The 23398-nt window shown below is 35.9% G+C and overlaps 1 protein-coding gene across 4 annotated transcripts in view; it reads right to left on the bottom strand.

The window, feature by feature from the left end:
• LOC150096328 (protein AMN1 homolog) overlaps positions 1–10621 on the bottom strand; it is a 164024-nt gene extending 153403 nt beyond the window's left edge. For all 4 annotated transcript variants that reach the window (XR_016549951.1, XR_016549950.1, XM_090409358.1 and 1 more), the window contains exon 1: positions 10424–10621. Coding sequence is in view for 2 of the 4 variants with exons in the window: in XM_090409358.1 (XP_090265484.1) it covers positions 10424–10491 (68 nt within the window). In the remaining 2 variants the exon portion in view is untranslated. The remainder of the gene's footprint in view (positions 1–10423) is intronic.
• Positions 10622–23398: the final 12777 nt, after the last annotated feature.

Here is a 23398-nt window from a genome sequence, read left to right as displayed (position 1 = left end):
TTTAGCACCTTACATACACATTTGACATGGCACATTATCTCATATTTTTATATAGATGTTGTTATTGTACATTTGCAGTACAAGCACATGAAATGTAAAACGATTAGTAATAAAAAAAATTAAAAACATAAAAGAAGTTTAATAACAATTTAATGTGAGGGAAGTGTTTCAATACTGCTACACAAAAAGTCAATATCAGGTGAAATATTTGAAACTGCAATTCTTAGATTTCTGCTTTGAAATGAAACTTATATAAATAAGCATATATTTACTAATATTTATTAAGCGGTGAAATACGCAGGAAGCAAAATTTGTGAACCAATGTATGATTTTTTCCATTAAATATAAGAAATAACAAAAAAAGAAACAATAAATAATAAAAATTAAATACATTTCTTTTAAGATTAAAAAAAATCTACTTAGTCTTAAAACATTTTAAATTTGTTTTCATTATTTCACAGCCCCCCTCAACAAAACCTATGGCCCCCAAGGGGGCCACGGTCCACAGTTTGGGAAGCGCTGATGTAGAGGACACTGACTTGTAGAAGTAAGGAAATTCTAGTTTCATCATATAGGGATTTGATTAGGCCACATATGGACTACTGTGCACAGATTTGGTTACCTGGTTTTCAAAAGGATGAAAAGATGTTGGAGAGGGTCCATAGGTGATGGACCAAAATAGTTTCTGATCTGTGGAATGATGAATATAAAAAAAAGGTTGAGACAATGCAATTTGCAGTCTGGTAGATGGGAAGAAGATGGGTGTTATGATAGAGACATACAAGTTGGTTAGGGGTTGTTACAGGATTAAGGCTGAAGAGATTGTTCATAAAATGGTGGAAGACTGAGGGAGAACAAGACGTCATCCCTGGAAGTTGTATAAGGAGATTGTGAGTGAGAGAGTAAAAAGCAGTTGAAAGTTTTTTCACCTGGTTATACTATAAATTAAAAATGCCAAGAAATTATATTCTTGGTTTAATCCTTTATCTCTTAAAGTAACTTCATGCACAAACTTCGTTTGTGCATGAAGTCACTTTAAGAGAAAAAACTTTCAACATCTATCTCTAATCAAGTAGTTCAGTAATAAGGTGTAACACATTTTAACTACTTATATATGGAAATATGACTTCTGCATTATTTCAACCTTAGTATCATTTCTGGGTCTGGCTCCCACTGATGAGGCCTCAATAAAGGTCAAAAAAAGTCTGGGGAGTGGCCCTTCCCATAATGCATAACATTAAACATGTCCATAAAGATATGTGCATTGCATTGTGGGATAAAACTGATGTGAAGTCATCAGCATCCATATACAAATATGCCTAGTCATGAAATGACTTCATGTGCCAACTTTGTTTGCTTACATTTGAATAAAGAATTAAACCAAGAATATGATTTCTTGGCATCCTTAATGTAGAGTAAGAAGCAAGTTTTTTGCATGGAGAGCAGTGAATGATTGTAATGCAATGCCTGAGAGTGTGGTGGGCAGAAAATCTGAATGTGTTTAATGCACAGTATGATGAGCTGTGTACATGAAAAAAGGGAGTTCTAGATGAATTTTTGATTTAAAGGGATCTTCAAATAATAATAATAATAATGGTGATGGGCGGTGGATGATGCTGATGTAGTTGATTGGTAGTAGAGGTTTGGTAGTGATGGAGACAGAGAATTGTACACTAGGTGTCCTCCAGCGATGAGTCTTTGGACTCCTTGGAGGTGTCACGAATAATAATAATTTTCATGGCATGTGTTCATAGGGAGTGATATAGGCAAGCAGATGCAAGTGGAACCTTGACTAACAAAATCCATGCAGTTGTTGATTAGATGACAGTTTTCAGATGCCTAAAAAAGTTAACTGACCTTCTCCATTACTTTGGCTAACACTGACGTGAGAGTTCATTTGTTTGAAGGCTGACACCTATCATCTCATTTTGGAATATGCTATGTATGAACTTACTTCCATGCTGTGGGGTAGATGCTAGCTGAGTCAGCCTCATCTTTAGATGATGCTGCAATGCAACCATTTGTGTGAGAAATAGGTGGAAGCACAGATGGACAAAGTCAGACTAGGTCTTTTTAATAATAGTTTTGCAAATACTGCAAGATGCAGTGTAGGTTGTGATTGAAGCTGGAGTGTTTATCTCAAGCCACTTACAATGAACTGATTTCTTTTTCTTGGATCACCCTGGCACACTTTCTGGAAAACCATGGCTTTTTTTTTATGTTGGGCCCCATATACAGGAGGTTGGCTGGTCAACCTATAGTATGTTAGTACCGTATATGAGTGATAGGTTGTGAAAGGAGAAACTTGTTTACATTTGATTTGAACGACTGCATGTTGTATTCCTTTGGAAATATGTAGGGGGAAGACTGTTCCACAGTACTGCAGTAGTAGGGATGAATGAGGAGGAGAAGAAACTTGTTCTGTGGGTTTTGAGGTGTACTGTAAAAGGATGTTGGGCGGCAGCTGTACGTGTTGATATAGGGTTGGAATTTTGAACAGAATAAGGAACAAAACCACCATTTCAACATGCTTAATTTCTGTAAAAAAAATCACAAGTATCTGGATGTCAAGAGCAGAAACAGTATTGACCATGGCAAGGAGGAGGAGGGTGGGGGAATCACAAGAGATTGAAGGAGAACTAGGTTAAGAAAAGATTTAGAACACTGGGTGAATGGAGAGGATTGTCAAAGATTCTGGGTGGGAGATGAATTATTTGTTTTATATCATTACTTATAGCAAAGACCTGTGATTCTCTTCCAGCTCAGTCAACAAAATTGAAAAATAGGGAGCCTTCTCGCTTCACATTGTTGTTGTAGTGCCAAACTACACAAGGATGTGAGGATGTTCCACAAGAGATGAAACTTGAACAATATTGTGATATGTACCAAGAGGTGCAGTCACCTCAACAGCATACATGAAGGAGAACTGGTTAAGAAAAGATTTAGAGCATTTGGAGAGTGGAGAGGACTGTCAGTGGTTCTGTTTGGAAGATGAATTATTTGTTTTAAATAATTACTTATAGCCAATACCTCTGCTTTTCATTCAGGCATGATCAGAATCAGAAAAAGGGAACCAAGTTATACTGAGAACAAGGAAGATGACTTCACTGTTAGAGAATTTGGACTGTATGAAATAAGCTTTATGGATAAGAATGTAAAGAGGTCAGAATAATTTTTGAAACTGGGTAATGGTAGAGACAGCAAACGAATGAGGACATAATGAGATAGGGAAATCTTAATCCACAGAAATTTAAAAAGGGAGGATTTAAAATTAAGCAACATCTGGCAAGGAATGTCAGACTGCACAAAAGCACCATCCTTATGGCGAAAGTAATCATTCAATTTTACCAATAAAACTCCCAATAGTAATTTTTTTTAGCAGGGGGGGGGAAGAGATTTTTTTGAAAGAAGTCTTATTTAATTTAACCACAGTGGCAGATTTATTGAGGTTTGCTCTCATGCCAGTATTATAAAAGTGAAGAGAAAAAGAGCAGGGAACATTTTATAATAAAATATATATATATATATATATATATAAATAAATAAACACATACACTGATCCCATACACAAGAGGTCAACAGACCTATAGACACATCAGTGCTGTGTTTGAAGTGCAGTAGAGAACCGAGATAGAAGTTTATTGATGTTTTTTTATTTATTTATTTATATTTTTTGAAGAGGTGCAGGTTGTAGTTGTTTGAGAATACTTTTGAGGAAGGCTGTTAGATGGAATAAAAGGGGAGGGTTAGGTGTATTTGCTTGCAGTTACACAATAAAGGGGTGCTGAGCAGATGAAGCTCTTGTATTAACAGATACAACAGAAAGTGGAGGAAAGATGGTTGCAATTCATTGACCATGGAAGTACCTATAGAACAGACACAGTGCTGAAACACTGCACCTGTGAGATAGAGGTTGAAGCGAGTTTGTAAAAGAGGGATCATCTGTGAGCCTAATTGCATGCCTCTGGATGACATCAAGGATTTTAGAGGAAGTTTTAGGTGCACCATCCCAAACATGTGAGAAGTATTTTAAACATTAATGGATTTGTATATAGTGAAAAGTTATAGTGATGTACAATAGGCTCTTGAATGAAAGAGAATGCCAAGTTTCTTGATGTGGCGAAGCTACTGATGTGATGTGTTTGGAGGTAAACAGTCCAAGCAAAGAAATTTGATCTTGTCTGGTGATATTTGTATTACTGAGGGTAAGGGTAGGTGAGAGGGGATCTCTTTGGCATGAGAAAAGGCAAGACTGTGTTTCGATGGTAATTGAACATAACAAGGTTGTCCTCGTCCCATTGGAGAATAGTATGTAGATCAATGTTTAAGGCACTAGTTGTAGATGATCTTGTAGCCTGGGATGTCAGAGTACTGCATGGTTTGTCAAATGTGTAGGATGAGTGAAGAGCACTATTGTCTGCAAAGCTGTGGATGGGATTGGTGAAGTAGTTTTATGGTATGAATTAAACTATAAGCAATGGGGTACTTATACACATATATACATACATACATACATACATACACACCACACACACACACACACTACAAACTATATCATCATGAATGAAAATATGAGCAATGGGGTACTTATATACACACACATGCATACATACACACACACACACACTACAAACTGTATCATCATGAATGAATACATCCAAATGGCTTAACATTATTTAAGTCCTCTCTACTACTCTAAAAACCAAGAAAATATTAGTAACAATAAAACTCCCAAAGATTCCAAATTTAGCATTTGTTTGAGAGAACCATAGCTGGCAGAGTGCCAAGAAGAGTCATTTCATGTTGAAGAGGAGAAAAAATAACAGATATATGAATTTGTCACCAACAGCGACATCACATGCTTTATATGTAAAATTTTCCAACTGTTATACAAGCAAAATAGTTACCACTTTAAAAACTAGAATGTTCATAAAAGAAAAGTTAATTTTCCAACGTGTAATAATAAACATTCATCCCATGAAACGGGTTGATCACCCTATTATCATAATGGATTCGCTTTCTGCTATGTGCAAAAGTATCAAGGGTTCTCTCATCTGTGGTCGAACAATATGTTCCATCCTTCCACATATGTATATATATATATATATATATATATATATATACACACTGCTCAAAACAATTAGCGGATTTTTTGTTTTCTTGCAAATTATAAAGTTATAAAAATAATTTACAAATAACGCTTTATTTTAAAATATTCTTAATATACAACAATGTAGAACACACAACTGCATAGAAAATCATGTTTAAATTTATCAAAAATGATCGCTTCAAGAGCTCGATCACAGCAGAGCGAGGAAATATCTCACAAGAACTGTTTGATCATCTTATCCGGTCCATGCAATCAAGATGTACTGCTGTTTTGGCTGTTAATGAAGACCATACGCCCTATTAAAAATTAACAAAAGCATTTTGGGCTATTCTTGTTAAAATTATTTCACGCTAAAATGTATTTGTTAAATTTGTAATAAATATTGATTATTTAAACAATATCTTATCAATTACACCCTATCCATAAGTAAGAAATATTTATTCATGTATAAAGTTTTGGTGGGTGGTTGATGGAGAGATATCAAAGAGTAGTTTATTCAGGAGTTGAGTCCAAAAGACGGCCTGTGACCAGTGGTGTGCTGCAGGATTCTGTTCTTGGACCACTGCTGTTTAATTTGTTTATTAACGATATAGGGAAGGATCTAAGAGGAACAGTTCATTTGTTCGCTGATGATGCAAAGTTGGGTAGGGCAATAGTAAATGCAGAAGATGTCAAAATCTTGCAGGACGACTTCGATAGATTGGAGTTCTGGGCTAAGGAGAATGGATGTAAATTTAATGAGACAAAATGTAAGGTTATGCATTCTGGGGTGAAAAGATTAGCAGTAGTATACCATATTGGTGGAACTGTACTCCAGGAGATTGATGAGGCCAGGGACTTGGGAGTGTTGGTGGATAGGGAGATAAAGTTTAGGGGCACATTGCAAAAGTAGCTAAATCAGCTCATCAACTCACTTGGTTGTTGAAAAATACCTTGATGAGCAGAGACAAGCAAGTTATTGTACCTCTGTACCGAGCCCATAAGACCTCATCTCAACTACTGTGCCCAGATTTGGTCACCTAGGTTCCTTCTTGATGGGGAGGAGGTTGAGAGGATCCAGAGGCGAGTGACTAAGATGATAGCAGGTCTATGGAATGAACCAAATGAGAACAGGTTGAAGATTTGTGGGTTGCAGAAATTAGTTGATAGGTGGAAAAGGGGAGATATGATTGAGATATTCAAATTGCTAAAGGGTTTCTATAGGATTAATTCAGAGGATATTTTTGAGATCAGGACTGGTGGACACCTATGGAAGCTGGGCAAGAGTGTGGTTAGCAGGGGTGTTAGAGCTGGGTTCTTTACTTTTAGAGTGGTAAATGAGTGGAATAAGCTGCCAGAGTCTGTTGTGGGTGCTATGACGGTGAGCGAGTTCAAGGCAAGGTATGATAGATACTGTGAGAATGTCGTATAGTTGTGTGGACATAATGTTTAGGGCCTCCCTCGATGAGTCTAAGGACTCCCTGGAGTCGCCCGCAATAATAATAATAAAGTACCCAATAGTTATAATTATTTGCAGAAATTTATAATTATCTGAAAGAAACTAAAATATCTCCTAATTGTTTTGAGCAGTGCATATATATATACATATATACTCAATATATATGCTTGAACATCTCAGTAGCCGAACATCAAAGTATTAACACAATAAATAACGGAAAAAACTCACGTAGAAAGATTATTTATTAGTATAATTTTCGCCTGTGTCACAGGCATCTTCAGTACATTGAGCTCAAAATTAAACACTAACTGACAATTCCAAAAAGGGCCACCTAAGTAGCTGGTGTAAGATAACTAAAAAGGTCAATAACTTTCCTAAAAAAAAAAATTAATAGAATAAAAAGTTAGGAAAGATTAGCTGATTTGTAAAGTACTATCTCCCATAAAGGGGATAGATTTTTTTTTTTTTTTAGGAAAGTTATTGACCTTTTTAGCTATCTTACACCAGCTACTTAGGTGGTGCTTTTTGGAACTGTCAGTTAGTGTTTAATTTTGAGCTTAATGTACTGAAGATACCTGTGACACACAGGCGAAAATTATACTAATAAATAATCTTTCTACGTGAGTTTTTTCCGTTATTTATTGTGTACCGATATGTCTACTCACGGTTTACCTCTTTTAAAACTTATCAAAGTATTAAGTTTACTGCCGAGCTTGAAACGGATAATTCCTTGCCTTTTCTTGATGTCAAACTGATTCGCTCTTCTGGTAAACTCAAAATATCGATATATAGAAAGTCCACACATACCAACAGATATCTGCATAGTCAGTCCCATCACTTCCCTCCTCATAAGCTTGGAATAATTTCCACCTTGGGACAAAGAGCCCGTTCTCTTCTGGATGACCCAAATGAACTTCTTACAGAAATAAACCATCTGAAAACTTCTTTCGAAGTTAATGGATATTCCAAGAGAATCATTGAAAAATTCCTTCTTAATCCTCCTAGACATCACTCAGAAGAAACAAATAGATTCAAAGGCAATATATCTATTCCTTACATAAGTACAGTTTCAAATAAATTAGCAAAGGTTCTAAGAAAATACAATATCAGAACCTTGTTCACTCCACTTCCAAAGATCCGTTTCTTAATAAGCCACCCAAAACCTTGTGATCATCAACTCAAATACCCTGGTGTATATAAAATATTGTGTGACAGTGATATTCCTTATTTTGGGCAGACAGACAAATCTGTCGAATTGTGTATGGAAGAACACACGAGGGACATTACTTACAAGTGACAGCAAGCTAGTGCATTATCAAGTCATATCCTTTTCTCGGCTAATCCTAATGATAAAAGCCAAAGTCACAAAGTCTGCTGAGAAAAATCTACTAACATCTTCCGTTGCAATGATGAACTAGAGAGAAAAATCGTGGAATCTAGAGAAATCATCTTCAATCCTGTTCATCTAAATAAATACTCGAGCTACAACCACCCAGATAGTCATTCAGCTATAATCATATACTGGCATTCACGTGATGCTGCAAGCACACACTCTCCCAACAATACAACAAACGAAAGAACAGCTTTAAATACAACTACAACGTTTTCATGCTAAATATGCATAGAGACTCTCTATGTTGTTCATAGTCTTTTAACCTTCGGTGTTTAGTGTTTTTTCTTTTTTCTTTCTTTTATAATGTCACCTGATGAAGAATGTTCAGGCCGAAACTAGTCGTGTTTTTATATTAAAAAAATATAAAAATATATATTTTTACTTAAATCTCGGTCTAGTCATTCAATTCTTCATAAAAATATATACATACATACATACATACATATATATGAAAAATATCAGCTCATGTTTCACAAGAATACGCAAGGGAAGTGGGGAAATGCCTCTAACATCTCTTTCTTTAAGTCTCTGCTCAAATGGAGTGGAAAGAGGGCAATAATTCCTTTGTATATGGGAGGTTCTAAGACTGCAGTAGCAAATTATAGACCAATCAGTATTTCAGAAGTGGTGGTAAAAGTACTGGAAAAATAAGTTAAAATGAGATTTCAAGAATGAGTGTGGATAAGAATATGACACTCTATGAGAGGCAGCATGGCTTTTTGAAGAATCAGTCATGCTTTAGTAATTTTACTAACTTTTTATAACAGAGTGACACCTGAGTTGGATAAAGGAAATGGCTACAACGATTTTGCTGGATTTTACAGAGGCATATAATGGAATACCACATGAAACTCTGTTATGCACATTAGAACATATGGGAAAGGATATGACACTGGTTATGTAGACAAGAGGGTGGCTTAAGGACATATCAAAAAGTGATATATGGCAGAGCAGAATCCTAGAGAAAGTAGGTGACTGGTGGTGTGACGTGGACTACTGTTTAATTTGCACATAAATGATATATGCTATAATCTGAAAAGAAACATTCGTCTGCTGATGATGCAAAACTGGATAAAATAATAGGTACTGTACGCCCACAGATGCGAGACTCTTCAACACTTGTGTGCATGTCAGAAGAAGGAGAATCCATTCCGATAACAGAGTAATCAATTCATCTTGTGGGATGAGTTGTTTATTATTACATGTTGGAAAATTAGCTTTTCTTTTATGAGCATTGTAGGTTTTAAAGTGGTAACTATTTTGCTTATATAACAGTTGAAAAATTTTACATATAAAACAAGGGATTTCGCGTGTTGGTGACCAATTCATACATCCTTTATTTCTTTCTCCCCTTCAGGATGAACTGATTATTCTTAGAAATCTGCCAGACCCAGTTCTATGAACTGTGGGCGTACAATAATCAAGGTAATGTGGAGAGCATACAAGATGATTCAAATAGATTGTCAGTATGGGCAAACGATAATTGCTATCTGTTTAATGTGAGGAAATGTGAAGTTAGGCATTTGGGGATAAATCAATTACAAGCTGTGTACCACATTCATGGAACCCTACTCCAAGAAATACATGAAGCTAGGTATTTAGAAGTGGTGGTAGAGACAGAGAGTAGAAGCTAGCTTAGAGGGCAATGTTACTAAGGTTGCCATAGTTGCTCATTAGATTACTTGGCTATTGAAGATGATGATACCAACATGAAGAAATAAGGAAGTTGTTATTCCCTTTATAAAGCCTTGATACATCCACATCTGAATTACTGTGCTATGGTCTGGTCACCTGAGTTTCTTAGGGATGAGGAAGAAGTGGAGAGAACTCAGAAATGAGTGACTGTGATGGTAAGTGGTTTGTGGAATGCATTACATGAGGATAGATTGAGGATATATTATTATGATATTAATATTTAAGTTATTTAATGGGTTTTATGGGATTGATGCTGGGGAAATATTTCAGCACTTGGATAGAGGGGATGGAACAGAAGATCATTCCTGGAAACTGAGTAAAAGTGCGGTTTGTAGGAATGTGAGGATTAAAATTTTTCTCTTGGAGAGGTGTGAGTGAATGGAATGGGTTGCCAGAGTCAGTTGTGAAAGCGCTGCCTGTTAATGAGTTCATGGAGAGGTATGACAGATTGTGTGGAATAGTTTCGGTTTCCCCGATGTATTCACACTACATGGAGGTCCCCGTATAATAATAATAATAACAGTATTAATAATATATAATTATTTGTGAAATGCAGAAAGTAATAATCGAGGTATGGCTTTCATTAATTATGTGTAATCAATAAAAACGAATCTCTCAAATAGTACTTGAAAACAAATATGATACACACGCTACTTGAAATCTGACAATACGACTCAGTGAGGAAACGTTTTTTCCAAATATATAATATAATACATGGGAGTCTGATACATAGCGTTTCAAATTTTAAATAAATAAGCAGTCTCCAAACATCCGGCTATATACATACCTAATTAAGAGGGATGGAATATCATCGCTCCAAAACGATTTTGTTTCAAGTTCGTAGCATAAATCCATAGTATCAAATTATATCATTCTAAAACATCATTATAATTTCATAATATCATCTACCAACGATAATACCAGATGCTTTCAATAACTTCTTTTTAAAAAAATAATAGCACTTTTGTAGACTTTAAATGCCATTCGAAGCAAACAGTCTGAATTGCTATTGATTGCCATTTCAAAAACCCCTCCTACGCAAAGGAAAATATCTCTATGCATCCCCAAATAATTTATAATATCAGGAATATTTGAATATGCTTCCAACATAAATCTCAACTTAAGTAACATTCTTGGGAGTGTATATATATATATATATATATATATATATATATATATATATATATATATATATATATATATATATATATATATATATATATATATATATATATATATGTGTGTGTGTGTGTGTGTGTGTGTGTGTGTGTTAAAGATACCAAGTTATTTTAAACCTGGTTTTTACTCCATTTCCCAAGTAAGCAAACAGACAAATAAGTCAAGTTTGCGCCTACATGTAATGCAAGTCTAACTGACCCGTAAAGTAGTACAAGTCCAGGCAACTCGTGGTAAAGTTAGAATAAGCTCTAATCACTATTCTTAATATTTACCCTTAATGCAAAGCCCATATACTTGAGGAGATGTATGATGCTATGCATTAAAGGCAAGGGGCCACTATCCAGACCGGTTTCGACCTTTAATGAGGTCTCATCAGTGGGAGCCAGGCTTAGTCAGATAATTAAGAATAGTGATCAGAGCTTATTCTAACTTTACCACGAGTTGCCTGGACTTGTACTACTTTACGGGTCAGTTAGACTTGCATTACATGCAGGCGAAAACTTGACTTATTTGTCTGTTTGCTTACTTGGGAAATGGAGTAAAAACCAGGTTTAAAATAACTTGGTATCTTTAACATATATTATACCCAAGGTAAAAAAACTTTGTGTATATATATATATATATATATATATTTATGGGAGGATGACATTGATTGGAGAAAATGGTATAAAGACAGCTATTGTAGAAGGTGTGGTGGAGCTACTTAATGAGAAATTCATAAAGGTCTTTCAGTCTTGTGTATGCGACTTCATGGAGAGATTGAGAGCAGTTGATGATGGGGAAGAGACTGACTGTAAGTGAGCAAGAGGTGTATGGGGAGTTGAACAAACTATATATCACCACGTATTCTGAAAGAATGAGGCAGGGAGTTGACCGGCCTTGACACATTTTTTAATATGGGTCTTGTACTGGATCAAGTTCCTAAGGAGTGAAGGAGGGCAAGATTGTGCCACTTCATCAAGGAGGTGATAGAACTCAAGCATCAAACTATAGGCCTATCTGTGTATCAGGTGTTGTAGTTAAGTTGCTGGAGAAGCTTGTGATAGTTCTCACAGATCTAGAATTGGGTTGACAACAATGGTATTATCTTTCATGGACAGCATGGATTTACTAAAGGCAGGTCATGCTTTAGTAATCGACTTATTTATTACAATTAGGTGACTGCTTCCATGGACAGAGGAGAAGGATACAAAGTAATATACTTAGATTTTGCAAAGGCTTTTGATAGATTGCCGCATGATAAGTTGATAGTCAAACTAGAATGGATGGGATTGGATATTACATTGGTACATTGGATTGGAGACTGGCTATCTGATAGATATGAACAAGTTGTGTATGGGGGAGCAATATCCAGGAAAAGGAAAGTTACTACTGGTGTGCTTCAGGGGTTTGTTTTAGGGCTGTTGCTGTTTAACTTGTATATTAATGATATTGGTGAAGATTTGGATGCAGATAATCAGTTGTTAGCAGATGATTCAAAGTTGGGACGAACCATGAAGAGTTGAGGAGATGTTGTGGCCTTACAAAAAGACATGAATAAATTGAGTGATTGGGCACGGGAATGTGGATGCGAGTTTAATGTTGCAAAATGTAAGGTTTCAAAATTTGGAAAACAAAAATGGGATGCAGAATATATGCTTGGTGAAGATGTATTTTGGAGGTGGAGGAAATAAGAGATCTGGGGATGATAGTGGATAAGGATCTGAAATTTAGGTGACACATAGCCAAAATTGTGAAGACAACTCAAAAACACAAAGGCTTCTGGGAATGAAGCAGAGGACACTGACTTGTAGAAGTAGGGAGATTCTTGTTCCATTGTGTAAGGCTTTGATTAGGCCACACATGGACTATTGTGGCCAGATTTAGTCACCTGGTTTTCAGAAGGATGAATTGATGTTAGAAAGGGTCCAGATGTGACTGACTAAGGTAGTTTCTAATTTGAATGTCGAGTATGAGGAAAGACTGAGAAGATGCAACCTGCAGTCTGGTGGACAGGAGGAAGAGGGTAGATATGATAGAGGTCTAAATATTATTAAGGGGTTGTTATAGGATCAATGCTAGAGAGGTTCTTCAGAAAATAGTGGAGGATCAGGGGAAAACCAGAGGTCATCCCTGGAAAATAAATAAAGAGGGTGTGAGTAGGGGAGTGAGAAGCAAGGTTTTTTCATGCAGAGTTGTGAATGATTGGAATGCCTTGCCTGAGAGTGTGGTGTCTGCAGAGAATTTGAGTGCGTTTAAAGCACGGTATGATATGTTTGTATGATAAAAGGACCTCCCAGATGAGGTTTGACTCCATGTGGTCTTAGATAATAATAATATTATTAGTGCGAGCTGTGTAGTTCAGTGGAGATGGCATTCCAGAAATTGTCTTGTTAACTGATGCGCTCTCTCTCTCTCTCTCTCTCTGTGTCACACACACACACACACACACACACACTAAACCCTTATATATAACGGTTCTTCCTGTTCAGCTATCTGAAAGGTTAATTTTATGCGAAGTGAATTCCTAAGGACTCCTATTCCTCTGCGTTCATCTTTTTTAAAGGATAGAGTTTCTCATGACATGTTGGAAGTATCTATGGAACTTTGTATGGATATTTTTACCGCCTGTTCTGTCATACATATGGTCACACCTGTATGTCCAAATAGTATATATAGTTATAATAAATATGATTATTTTTACTCTGCTTTACTTTTTCTCGTTTAGCCAAAATATTAGATTTTCATTTATTATTTGATTCTGTGGCATCCATTGTTTCACAAGACTTCAGATTTCTTCTGCTTTCTTTTTTACAATAAATCATCATGTGGTAACGTGTTTCTAGCTGTTTACAGAATTGACAGATTGCAAGACTATCCAATGCCTTTGCCACATATCCTTTGCCACAACCCATTTTAGTTATCAAACATCCATGATGAACTTTAAAGAAAAATGCTTTATAAAAAGGACTTATTGGAAGATGAGATACGGTATTTAAAACTGAACTTAGTTTGATCTCAAAAAAAAAAAAAAATCTGAAGTACTTTATTGGAAAAATCGTTCTAGATAACTTTGCATATATTGCTCTTGATTGGGTATGTAATAACTTCTCAATGCCGTAATTTTTCTATAAACCGGTATCTTTCAGCCATTTCAGTGAACATTCCTGGTGGTCTGTTTTTAATCGAAGGTAGAGAGCTAATGACTTTGTCAGGAAGGCATTTTTATAGAAAAGCAATTGCGTATCCATGATATGAATTTTTATATGCTTTTACTGCAGTTATGGCTCTGATTATCAATGTTTTTAGGTGTATATTGACTAGATTGAGACCTCCAGCTTTTATTTCGTGGAAGAGTATTGTACGGTACATTGGTTCACATGTATGTCGCAAAGAGCCTATGAATTTTATTTGCTCATTGTCCGTGGTATGGAATGTTATGTATTTGTACAACAGTGGAGAGGCTAAATAAATGCTGTAAATCCTAGCTTTGCCTCTCGCGGAAAGGTGTATATTTCGCATATTAGTATTTTTAAATATGGCTTCATACGACTCTTTCCATTGATCTACATATGTGTCTGGGCCTCCAATTTTTATTCCTAATACTGGCATGTAGTTTTTTCTCGACATTCCCACAGGTATTTTAGGTACCTTTTTCCAGTCGCCGAACAGCAAGACTTCATCACGTTCACCCTAAGAGCTGAAGCCTTTGCAAAGGAGTCCAATATTCTCATTGTTTCCTCCATGGATTTTTCATTTTCTAGAATGAGTGTTATGTCATCAGCATAAGCTAGCAAGTTTGCTTCGCTTCTTCTTCTTCCTGTTCTCTCTTTAGCTAGTTCTTTATTCTACTTGCTATTCGTATAGCCTTTTTGATATTTAATTTAAATATTTCCCACGCACTGATTGCATTTTTTTGTGTTTTTCTGCTTCTACTATTATAGTTTCTACTTCGGTATTAAATTAACTTTCTGTTGATAGCTTTTCATTTTCATTGAATTTCTATAATGGAAAGTTCCGATTAATAAATGTTTTTGTTTTTTTCTTTTTGGGAATGCCGAAGTTTAGCATCTACCATGTGGTGATCAATGAATACAACTCAGGTATGTTTAATGCTCTTTACAATTGTTCCTAAATGGATTGAATGGTAAATTCTATCTATTCTAGATGAATTGCCTGGACCGTGGGTGAATTTTTTTTCTTCATCGAACATAAAAACCTGAAACCATTAGTAAGTCCACAGTCTTTAATAAAGTTGTTAGTGTGTTCCTTTTGTAGTAATTCAGTTATTTTCTCGTGGTCTTTTACCTTATTTTCTATAAAGTTCATGTCCCCTGCTTTATGGTAATGTTTTTTTGCAATAGATGATGTTTCATTCTTTTCCAATTTTTTTATTTTTTCTTTTGCAGAATTTGTTGGTCCATATACATTAACAAATGTGCATACCTTGTTTTCTACAATTATCTCTGATTGGAATACTTTATGCTCGATGGGTAGGTTATGAGAAATTAACTGAATGTCCGTGTTGCGTTTTATTACAGTTATCAGTCCATCACTGTTATTTTTATTAGCAAATTCGTGAATTAATATCTAATGCATAGTTATTATTTTTTCCAAATTTTGTGTGGGTACTATAGAGCAAAATTTTGTAGCATTATGATATCTGGAAAAGATTTAAATATTTGGTTTACTAATAATTTTGAGTATCTCTGTGATTTAGACCATTACAATTTAGGCCCATAACTTTGATACTGTGTCTTATTTATTATTTTTATTTATACAGCTTTCTTTTTTTATTGCCTTTTTTTATTTCTTCCTCTGGTAATATTTGGAGTGACGTTTATTTTCATCCTGCTCTGTTTTGGATTACAAAGGCCACTGGTTATCACTGGTGATGTACACTTTATTCCTCTATGCATTTTAATGCTGCCAGTAGTTTCAGGAACATTCTTTGTCTCTTCATTTTTCTCAATTTGAATTATTTCGATTTCCTGTTCCTGTCGAGATTCTGTACTCAGTGTATTTATACTTTTTCTATTTTGCTTTATAATACTTTCATCAGTTTTTCCAATTTTTTAAATCTCTTATTCAGATTCTGTTTCCAAGTATTTTTTTATTATTTTGCTTTTTAATACTTTCCTCATTTTTCGTGGTTATTTCAGATTATGTTGTGGCATCATCTTCCAGTGTTCCTGGACAGTTTTTATCATCTTCTGTTTCAATTTTCTCTTCAGTTTTTCCGGTAATTTCTATCAGAAGATGAGAATTTTTCTGAATACTTTCCCATGATATAACTTTCTTATCCTGAATCATTTCTTCTTGTGTTTGGGACTTTATTGCTGTTTTCTTATCTTGAGCGTCATTTTCCACTTCTATTTAATTCATTTCCTGATCATCCACTTTCCTCCTTAAAACAGAGACATATATACTTCTGGTACACTCCTATGTCCAATGCGAAGACAATTCTTGCATTTTGGTTCCACACATTGCCTTTGCAGATGACCAATTTTCTTATGCCTAAAGCATGAATGTGTAATCGAATATCGATGTGTTAAAAGACCTAACAAGTAAATAGTCAATTGCAGTAAAACAAAAGTATTAAGAGTTAAAACTTGAATGTAACCAATAATGTAATTAGTGTCATGCAACTATTCACCGTTAATGTCTCACAGAATTAAATTCAGGAAATCAATTACTTGCAACAAATAGTGATACCCTTAAAGGTTAAAGCTTATGTAAAAATGCGATATATATATCTATGATGTATTTATTTTTACTAGTACGTATTTATTTCTTATTAGTTTAATAAAATATACTCAGCGGAGATGATATATTCCTTCCACGGCGCTAAATCTTCCGAAGAGAGAGCTTTGTAAGTTCGATTTTAGTCCCTGACTACAGGAACTTTTACTAAGCCTTTTTTCGACCGGTTTCCGAGTTAGTCGATCTCTGACACAGGAAAGCGGGTTTTTCTGCCGGAAACTCGGGTTTTTCGTCCCGTAAATTCAAGAAAATCGATCGTAGAACACAGACTATATTCAGACATTAATTTCCGACGCCATGTATAATTACTGATAGTCTTGAGCCAACTATCTCTAATTGGCTATCGGTGAAGACTGAACTGTCCCCTTAGTCTCCAACAGTTAGAGAGGGCTAAAACGGCTTTGCCTACTCCTTGCAAGGAATAAAACACGTTAGCTGATTTAATTATTTTTATTATTATGGTCTACACTTAATGAACTATTATCTCGAAAAAGGAAAACCTTCCCACAATATTTTAACACCAAAAAAATTCCGGTCAGGTGAAGAACCTTCTGGTTCTTCACCTGAAGAACCAGAATTATTTAACTACGCCTATACAAACAACATCATACAACTCAAAAAAAGAAGGAAAAAAAGGAAAACTCTCCTCATTAAACCGAACAGAAAACTATTAAACCAAGTTCAATAGCAAACTATGTTCTTTCATGCTGTATGCACAGTGCAACTAAAAGATGTTCTCTCACAATAAAAGCAAAAGATGAGTACAGGAATTGAAAAAATCAGATTTTGAACAAATAAACCCTGAATTACTCAAACTTGTGAACATGATATTCGACACCGGCGCTAATCCCAAACAACTAAAAACCGCGTTAGTTACACCTATTTACAACATGGAAAAAGAAATGACGTTCAAAATTACAGAGCAACAGCAAACTTGCCTGTCATCTCTAAACTTCTTGAAAAAATAATGCACATAAGACTACAAAATTACTTTCAGAAATATAGCAGTATCTCACAAAAGCAGTAAGGTTTTCCAAAAAACGAAGAGCACGACTATGTTATTAGAGGACATTACAAACGAAATAAATAAATCTCTTGATAAAAACAAATTTGCTATCCTCATACTCCATGATCTTACGAAAAGAGATGTTATGCAATCTCTCTCTTATTACATGTTTTGGAATTATCTCACAGATATATGGCCAGCCTGGCTGGCCGAGTGGTAACCGTATCCGCTACCCAGCCAAAAAGCTGCGGTTTCGAATCCCGCTGTAAGCATGGATATTTGTATGATTGTCCGTGGAAATTCTAGTGGTGGTGGTCGGCGAGAGATGGCGTTGGTGTAGTTGCGTCAGTTGGTGGATTGTGAATGGTGGAGACAGAGTTGTATAGTAGATGACCTCCCTCGATGAGTCTTTGGACTCCCTGGAAGTGACAAATAAATATACTAATAATAATATGTTCGTCGGCCGCTAGAGGAACTCGTGGTGTGCAGTGTTTTTTGAGCGCTCCTGATAAGATAAGTGTTATTTTAAGTTATCATTGACAATTTTGCTTGAATATTACGTAATTTTGTTTGCTTTTCGCATCTTAGTGAGTATTTTAGTGTTGTTTCAATTAGTAATTCTATAAGATACTATAGCACATATCTCCGATAAGAAGAAAAATGGCGGCTAGTAATAATGGTTCGCTATCTTTGTTCAATAAAGGTAACATAAAGGAGATTATTCAGTGTACTATCTGCGAAATGTGTGAGTTGCGGAAAGAGGTTGGAGTATGGTTAGATGATGATAGTGGAGACAATGTGTGCAGAAAATGTAAGGAAAATGAGGAATTAAAGAGTGTTTCAGGTCGTGAGTGTGATATTTTTGTCAAATTTCGTAATGTAGAAAATAGCGATATCATAAGAAATTGCGAGGTTGTACCAGAGAGCTGTAAGGGGGTGAATGTAGAAAGTGTGAATGAAGTATTAATACAGAGCAAATTAATGGTTTAACAGATAATAAAAAAGATGAGATAGATGCAATGAGTGAGATCGCGCTATTGAGCGGAGCTATACATAGAGCAGAGAGGCAGCTGGAGTGTAAGCATAAATGTCTACCGAGTGTACCAGCCAATAAAAAAAGTATGATAGGAAAAATAATAGTATGATTGTGAATGTAAACAAAATGAAGTAGCGAGTGCTGTATGGAGATTCGTTAGTACGAGGTGTGATAGTAGAGAATTAGACAAACTTGTATCAACCTGATGCGACTATTAAGAACGTAAGTGAGTCTATTAGGGAGCAAAATCAAAGAGTGAAAGAAATAATAGTTGCGGTAGGTACGAATGATTTGAAAGGAGATAAAATGGAAATGATAGAGGATCTGAATGAATTGTTTCAGGTAGCAAAAGAAAAGAGTGAGAGAGTTAGGATGATTAGTCTTTTGCTGCGGTATGACAATGATGAGTTTAGGAGGAGGGCCATAATTGCAAATGACTTTATGCGTGGGTTATGCATGACGAGTGGTGTGGAATTTGTGGACGTGTGGAGTGAGTTCGATGGGTGAAAGGATCTCTATAAGATGGATGGCTTGCATTTCAATAGATTCGGTGTAAGGAGACTTGAAAAAGTGTTGTTGAATGAAGTGGATGTGCAGAATCAGGGAAACTAGATTTATTAATGGGTGGGGAAGTAGATATGCAGACTTTTGGGAGGCAGTTGAGTGTACGAATGAGTATAATATGCCCGAGCGAATAAGGACAACAAATGAGAATAGGATAATTAGTATAAGGCATCAAGGTAGGAATGGAGCCAACGGAGGTCTGCAATTCATATATATTTCTACAATTCATGTATAGTAATGCTAGGAGTGTTAGGAACAAGAAGGAAGAATTTTTGGCCTTGGTTGGCACTTCCAGACCACAGTTTATTTCTCTGACATTGCAGAAATGGAAGAAACAACAGCTTATACGGGAATTGTGGTGAATGAAGTGGAGGTGAATAGTAAATAGTACAAAACCTCAATGTCAATTCATCTGCGGGATATAGCAGCTCGTGTCGTACGAGAAGCAACTAAAGAATTGTCACTGGCTTTGACCATTTTGTTTAATTTAATTCTCAGGTCTGGATTAATCCCAAGATGTTGGAAAGAGGGGAAATTAGTTCCACTGCATAAAGGAGGTTTCAAGACTGCTGTTGAAAATTACCGGCCGATCAGCATATCAGGACTTGTTGTGAAGGTCTTGGAGAAAATAGTCAAGAAAAAATTACAGGATTCGATAGATGAAATTGGATACTGTATGGGGATGGCAACAACATGGTTTTCTGAAGGGTAGATCATACCTCAGTAAGTCTCTCACGTTTTATAACACAGTGACCGCTGAACTGGATAAGGGTAATGGGTTTACAGTGATTCTACTGGACCTTGCAAAGGTCTTTGACAAGATACCACATGGAATTCTAATCAGTAAACTGCAGCATATAGAGATGGATATAGGGTTGATGAAATGGATAGGAGGGTGGTTGATGGAGAGATATCAGAGTGGTTTATTCAGGAGCAGAGTCCAAAAAACGGCATTTAACTAGTGGTGTGCCACAGGGTACTGTTCTTGGACCACTAATTTTCAATTTGTTCATTAACGATATAAGAAAGGATCTGAGAGGAAGTGTTCACTTGTTTGCTGATGATGCAAAGTTTGGTAGAGCAGTAGTGAGTGCACAGGATGTCATAATTTTGCAAGATGATTTGGATAATTTGGAGGACTGGGCTGAGAAAAATTAATGTCAATTTAATGTGGCAATGTGTAAGGTTATGCATTTTGGGGTGAAAAGTTTAGCAGCAGTATATCACATTGATGGAACCGTTCTCCAGGAGATTGATGAGGTTAGGTATTTGGGAGTGTTGGTCGATAGGGAGCTGAAGTTTCGGGGGGCACATTGCAAAAGTGTCTAAATCAGCTCATCGAATCACTTGGCTTCTGAAAAATACTTTAACAAGCAGTGACAAACAGGTTATTGTTCCTCTGTATCGAGCCTTGATAAGACCCCATCTAGACTACTGTGCCTAGATATGGGCGCCAGGGTTTCTTCTCGATGGGGAGGAGGTGGAGAGGATCCAGAGACGAGTGACCAAGATAATAGCAGGACTATGGAATGAACCTTACAAGAACAGGTTGAAGATTTGTGGGCTGCAGAAATTGGTTGATAGGCCAAAAAGGGGTGATGTGATTGAGACATTCAAATTACTGAAGGATTTCTATAAGATTAATTCATAAGATATTTTTGAGAATAGGACTGGTAATTGGAGGACTATGGGCCATCCATGGAAGCTTGGGAAGAGTGTGGTTAGCAAATGTGTTATAGCTAGGTTTTTTACTTGGAGAGTGGTAAATGAGTGGAATAAGCTGCCAGTCTGTTGTGTGTGCCATGACTGTAAATGAGTTCAAGTGAAGTATGATACATTACCGTGGAAATGTTGAATAGTTCTTGACATGATGTTACGGCCTCCCTCGATGAGTCCAAGGACTCCTTGGGGCTGCCCGTAATAATAATAATAATAATAATAATAATAATAATAATAATAATAATAATAATAATATTGCAAGTAACAAAAATAGGCGTATATTACAGCCGGAATATACAAATGCAGCACGGCGTCCCTCAAGGAGCAATTTTATCACCCACACTGTTCAATATATACATAAATGACATTCAAAACATGACTATACAAAATGAAATATATCAATGCCACACGACACAGGACTTCTAACAAGACACACAGACATAAATACTGCACTCTCAGAAGCACAACATGACCTAAATCAAACAACCAGCTACTTCTACCGCAATTCAATTATTAGAGTAAATAGCACTAACACAAAGGCTAATAATAATGAATCCGTGAATTTTAAAGCCTGCACCAGTAACGATATATAGTCACACATACCATTGCATTAACCATGGAAACTTCCACTGCTCCAAAATCACACCCGTAACACACGCTAAATACCTCAGTTTATACATGGACAACAACCTTAAATGGACGATACATATAGAATATCTTCATAACAAACTATGCACTATTGCTGCAAAACCATTTGACGCAAAATATATGATACCAACCAACATAAAAAAAAACTCACATCTCATGGAATTTATAATAAGCGCGAATACAGCAAACATTCACTTATCAAATTCAGAAAGACTTTACCGAAGAATCGTTTCAACGGTGCATTAGTGACACACCACACGCACCAGGAAATGATCGAATCCATAATGGCAAAACGCATAATCCTGAAGATTCTAAGACACTACGTACTGTTCCTAAGATAAAGAATCTAATATAAAGAATCTAAGACACTACGTACTGTTCCTAAGATATTGTTTCAACAACGCATACTATAATTACAGAGAAACGTATCGCATAACTAGACCAAACACAATCCAATACATGACCATGGGTTATAACAGTTTGTATGGAGCCACTGTAAGGAAGAATCTTATACCCACATAACGACTTGCCATATACGGTAACACATCTGAACAGTTATAGAACATTAAAAGCCTAACTATGGAAATTATATCAGCATACATAAAACCGCAGCAGTTACTATACATTTCACATAAAACATATTAACCACAGCAAGAAACGCTAATAAAAAGAAAAAAGGGAAAAAAAGTTCAATCAGTCGTTAATCCCAACGGCTTCAGAACATCTAACTCTAGCTTCGAAGTTAGTGGATCACTTCGTCTCATCATCCTATTACTGCAAATATTAGCATCTAAATCATTATCATGAAAATATGAAAATTTCCGTTCCCTATATCACATTATCCTATAATTGTCAAAAAGTCATTACCCTATTATAATTAAAAAAATCAGCTAACGCCTTTTATTTCCATATAGGAAAGAGGTGAGGCCGTTTCAGCCCTATCTAACATTTTTGGAGACCGAGTGGGTGGTTAAGTCTCCACTGGTAGCCAATCTGATATAGCTGGCCCAAGGCTATCATTAAGGTTCCCGCAGTGAAGTGACGATTCAACACGTGCAGCCATCTCGGGCCCTAATCCTAACCCAATTTTTTAATGTCTGAAAATAGTGTGGGTTCTACGGTCGATTTTCTTGAGTTTAAGGGGTGAAAACCTGAGTTACCAGCAGAAAAATCCCGCTTTCCCATGTCAGAGTTCGACTAACTCTATGACCGGTCGAAAGACGGCTTAAAAAAAGTTCCTCTCGTCAGCGACTAGAATTGAATTCTCGATGCTCTTTCTTCGGGGGGTTTAACGCTGAAGAATGTAACCCCCACTTCCACTGAGCTACGAAGACTCTCTTTCTCCTGTTATTTATATATGAAGGTAAACCTCGATTCTTTGACTAATCAAAGAAGTGACGTTTACCAACAAAGAAGGATTCATATAGAAATGATTTCATCTTAGATACCTTACTCTTTGCAGACGACCAAGTGATATTTGAAACAACTTAAGTTTCTCTCAAGAAAGCAATATGTATAAATGAAATTTAATAATAATTCAATGAAATATGTCAATCTCTCAAGGGGAAAAAACTACCATTTAAACGAAAAATACCCATCCAAACTAAAATAGTAATAGACAAGAAAGTAATCGAAGAAGTCAACAATTTGAATTATTTAGTTTCAATTAAAATTTAGATAATTCTAACAAACTGAACAATTTCTTCAAGAAAATGTAATCTTGAACAAAACATTAAGTTGAGGAATAGTTTCCTGGGAGGGCAGACTAAGAATGAATAATATTTTATCATAAGTAGCATTATAATATCGCAGTGAGGCATGGACAATCGGAGACCGAAATAAGAAAATAATCATAGCTACATAAATGA

Source organism: Typopeltis vanoorti, chromosome 19 (assembly GCF_054136105.1).
Source record: "Typopeltis vanoorti isolate ZY-2024b chromosome 19, IOZ_Tvanoo_1.0, whole genome shotgun sequence".
In the NCBI taxonomy this organism is placed as follows: domain Eukaryota; kingdom Metazoa; phylum Arthropoda; class Arachnida; order Uropygi; family Thelyphonidae; genus Typopeltis; species Typopeltis vanoorti.
Note: the sequence above shows the minus strand (reverse complement) of the source record. Positions and strands in the feature narration are given on the sequence as shown.